Raw genomic sequence first — 2,131 nt, 5'->3', positions numbered from 1 at the left:
ATAAATAATTCCCCCGTTCCCCAAAGGCCGTGAGACCAGAACCTCGCGTAGAGAAGGTACCGCCGAGGATTGTCCGGAAATGGGAGAATCGCTAGTGCTGGTTCTCGTCTGAGTTAGTCCCAGTGCGAACGTCTTTTGGGACATGAAGGACGTCGGGCATATTTGGGACAACGCGCGCGTGTTTGCAGCGCATCACTAAGAGAGAGACGTTTTTTAAGGGGAAACTAGGACTCCAGAAGATGATACCTGCCCCAAGAGATCTCCCTCCTTCTTACGAGGCCTCTCCCAGTGGCGGAGAGCCCAACAAACCTACGCCGGAGTTCTTCCCCAGTGGCGGGAAGAATTACGGAACATTTTAAACCCCCGGCTGGCTGACCCCAATTCTCATGGGAGCGAGTGTCTCAGACTCACCGACACCAAACATAGCTTCCTACCCCATGTATGCTCTTTCCCCCCACATCCAACTCGCCTTTACAGGTTCACGCCAACGACGTTGACTGCGTGTAAACCAAAACAGGTTGATTCTGAAATGAGTTCGTTCTGAAACGTCTTGCCGTCTTGTTGCTGTCATCATTTGTTTGGATCAATATTTCGAAACCGAGTAAGTGTAAGTCTGGGTAACTTACTGTCCAGCTGCTTGTCTAGTGAAGCTAGTCACCCTAATCGTCTAGTGAAGCTAGTCACCCTAATCGTCTAGTGACTGGTACAGGCAGGAGCAATGGCGCAAGAGAACATAAACGTCACGAATGATAGCAAGAAGCTGCGCACATGTAAAGAGGACCAGGGAGAGCGACGCAGGGGACGATTTATTGTTATCGAAGGTTTAGATAAAAGCGGTAAAAGCACCCAGTCCAGTCGACTGGCCGAATGGTTACGGATAGAACACGGACTCGAGGTTATTTCAATGTGCTTTCCTGACCGCACGACAGAGATAGGACATTGTATTGATCAGTACTTGAAAAGCAAGTCGGATATCTCGCATAAAGCGGCCCATCTGTTGTATTCAGCAAACCGGTGGGAAAAACAAACCAACATCCGACAAGCCTTAGAAGACGGCAAAATGGTCGTATGCGACCGATACGCTTTCTCTGGAATCGCTTACACCCACGGCATCTTTGTAATCTCTCCCCCATCACACATGCACACAGATGGACACACACAGATGGACACACACAGATGGACACACACAGATGGACACACACAGATGGACACACACAGATGGACATCTGAATACCGTGTGTTTAGAATGAGTCTCTTAGTTGGTGTATGTATCCAGACGAGGGTTTGCTGGCTCCCGACTTGGTGATTTTCCTTGAGAGCGATCCGAACAGGAATATGGCGACTCGCTTGGAGAGTGGCCAAAAGGAGCGTTACGAGGACGCAGATAAACAGCAAAAGGTCGGAGAAGCGTTTCGTGCATTCTATGGATCGCCTGGCTGGCACACAGTTGCCACTGGTGGGCAGAGCATTGAGCAGGTACACGAAAAAATCAAGTCGCTAGTGACGCCGATCGTGGTGCGATGTGAACACACCAAAGCGTGTGTTTCGAACACTGGAAAGGTCGTAGAACTTGACCTGCCGGAGGGGCTTGATGAGTCGTGGCATTTTTTGAATTTCGTGTGAAACCTTGTGCAATGCGGGAGGATGGAGCCGAAGCCTTCCATGTCTTAGCCAAAAGAATCCGACGACGAACGTTGTGGTTGCAGGATGCTGCTAAACAAGAACAAACTGCAGGCACCGTAAGGACACCATGGCTGATCATAATTCAGTCGTAGAGGTCCGCACGGACTACGGTGGTCGAACATGTGGTAGAGGCTACAAAAGGAGACCTGGCCAAGCTCAAGGTTCTCTGGCAATCTGCAACTCAGAGTGAACAGGCCCAAAGAGGGGCAGAATATAGGGAGTTATCAGAAATGCTAAAGGTCGGATTGGATTGTATCGGGACTACTCTGCCCCCATTATCTCAGCTAAATGCTCAGTATGAGGAACACACGATCCGGGGAGGAACACACGATCCGGGGAGGAACACATGATCCGGGGAGGAACACACGATCCGGGGAGGAACACACGATCCGGGGAGGAACACACGATCCGGGGAGGAACACACGATCCGGGGAGGAACACGAATGAG

At 50.6% G+C, this 2,131-nt stretch overlaps 2 protein-coding genes across 2 annotated transcripts; both read left to right on the top strand.

Moving 5' to 3' along the window:
* Positions 1-188: 188 nt before the first annotated feature.
* Positions 189-359, top strand: GNI_058110 (hypothetical protein; the record flags this gene model as incomplete). The annotated part of the gene is made up of 1 exon (XM_011131713.1): positions 189-359. A coding segment is annotated over one exon (171 nt), but the record flags the coding sequence as incomplete, so codon positions are not given.
* A 359-nt stretch (positions 360-718) lies between these two features.
* On the top strand, positions 719-1,623 carry GNI_058100 (thymidylate kinase; the record flags this gene model as incomplete). Its single annotated transcript, XM_011131712.1, has 2 exons — positions 719-1,117; positions 1,246-1,623. The coding sequence occupies 2 exons, from the start codon at positions 719-721 to the stop codon at positions 1,621-1,623; spliced, it is 777 nt and encodes a 258-aa protein (XP_011130014.1).
* Between the last annotated feature and the right edge of the window lie 508 nt (positions 1,624-2,131).

This window comes from Gregarina niphandrodes (genome assembly GCF_000223845.1).
Source record: "Gregarina niphandrodes unplaced genomic scaffold scaffold00008, whole genome shotgun sequence".
NCBI classification, from domain to species: domain Eukaryota; phylum Apicomplexa; class Conoidasida; order Eugregarinorida; family Gregarinidae; genus Gregarina; species Gregarina niphandrodes.
Note: the sequence above shows the minus strand (reverse complement) of the source record. Positions and strands in the feature narration are given on the sequence as shown.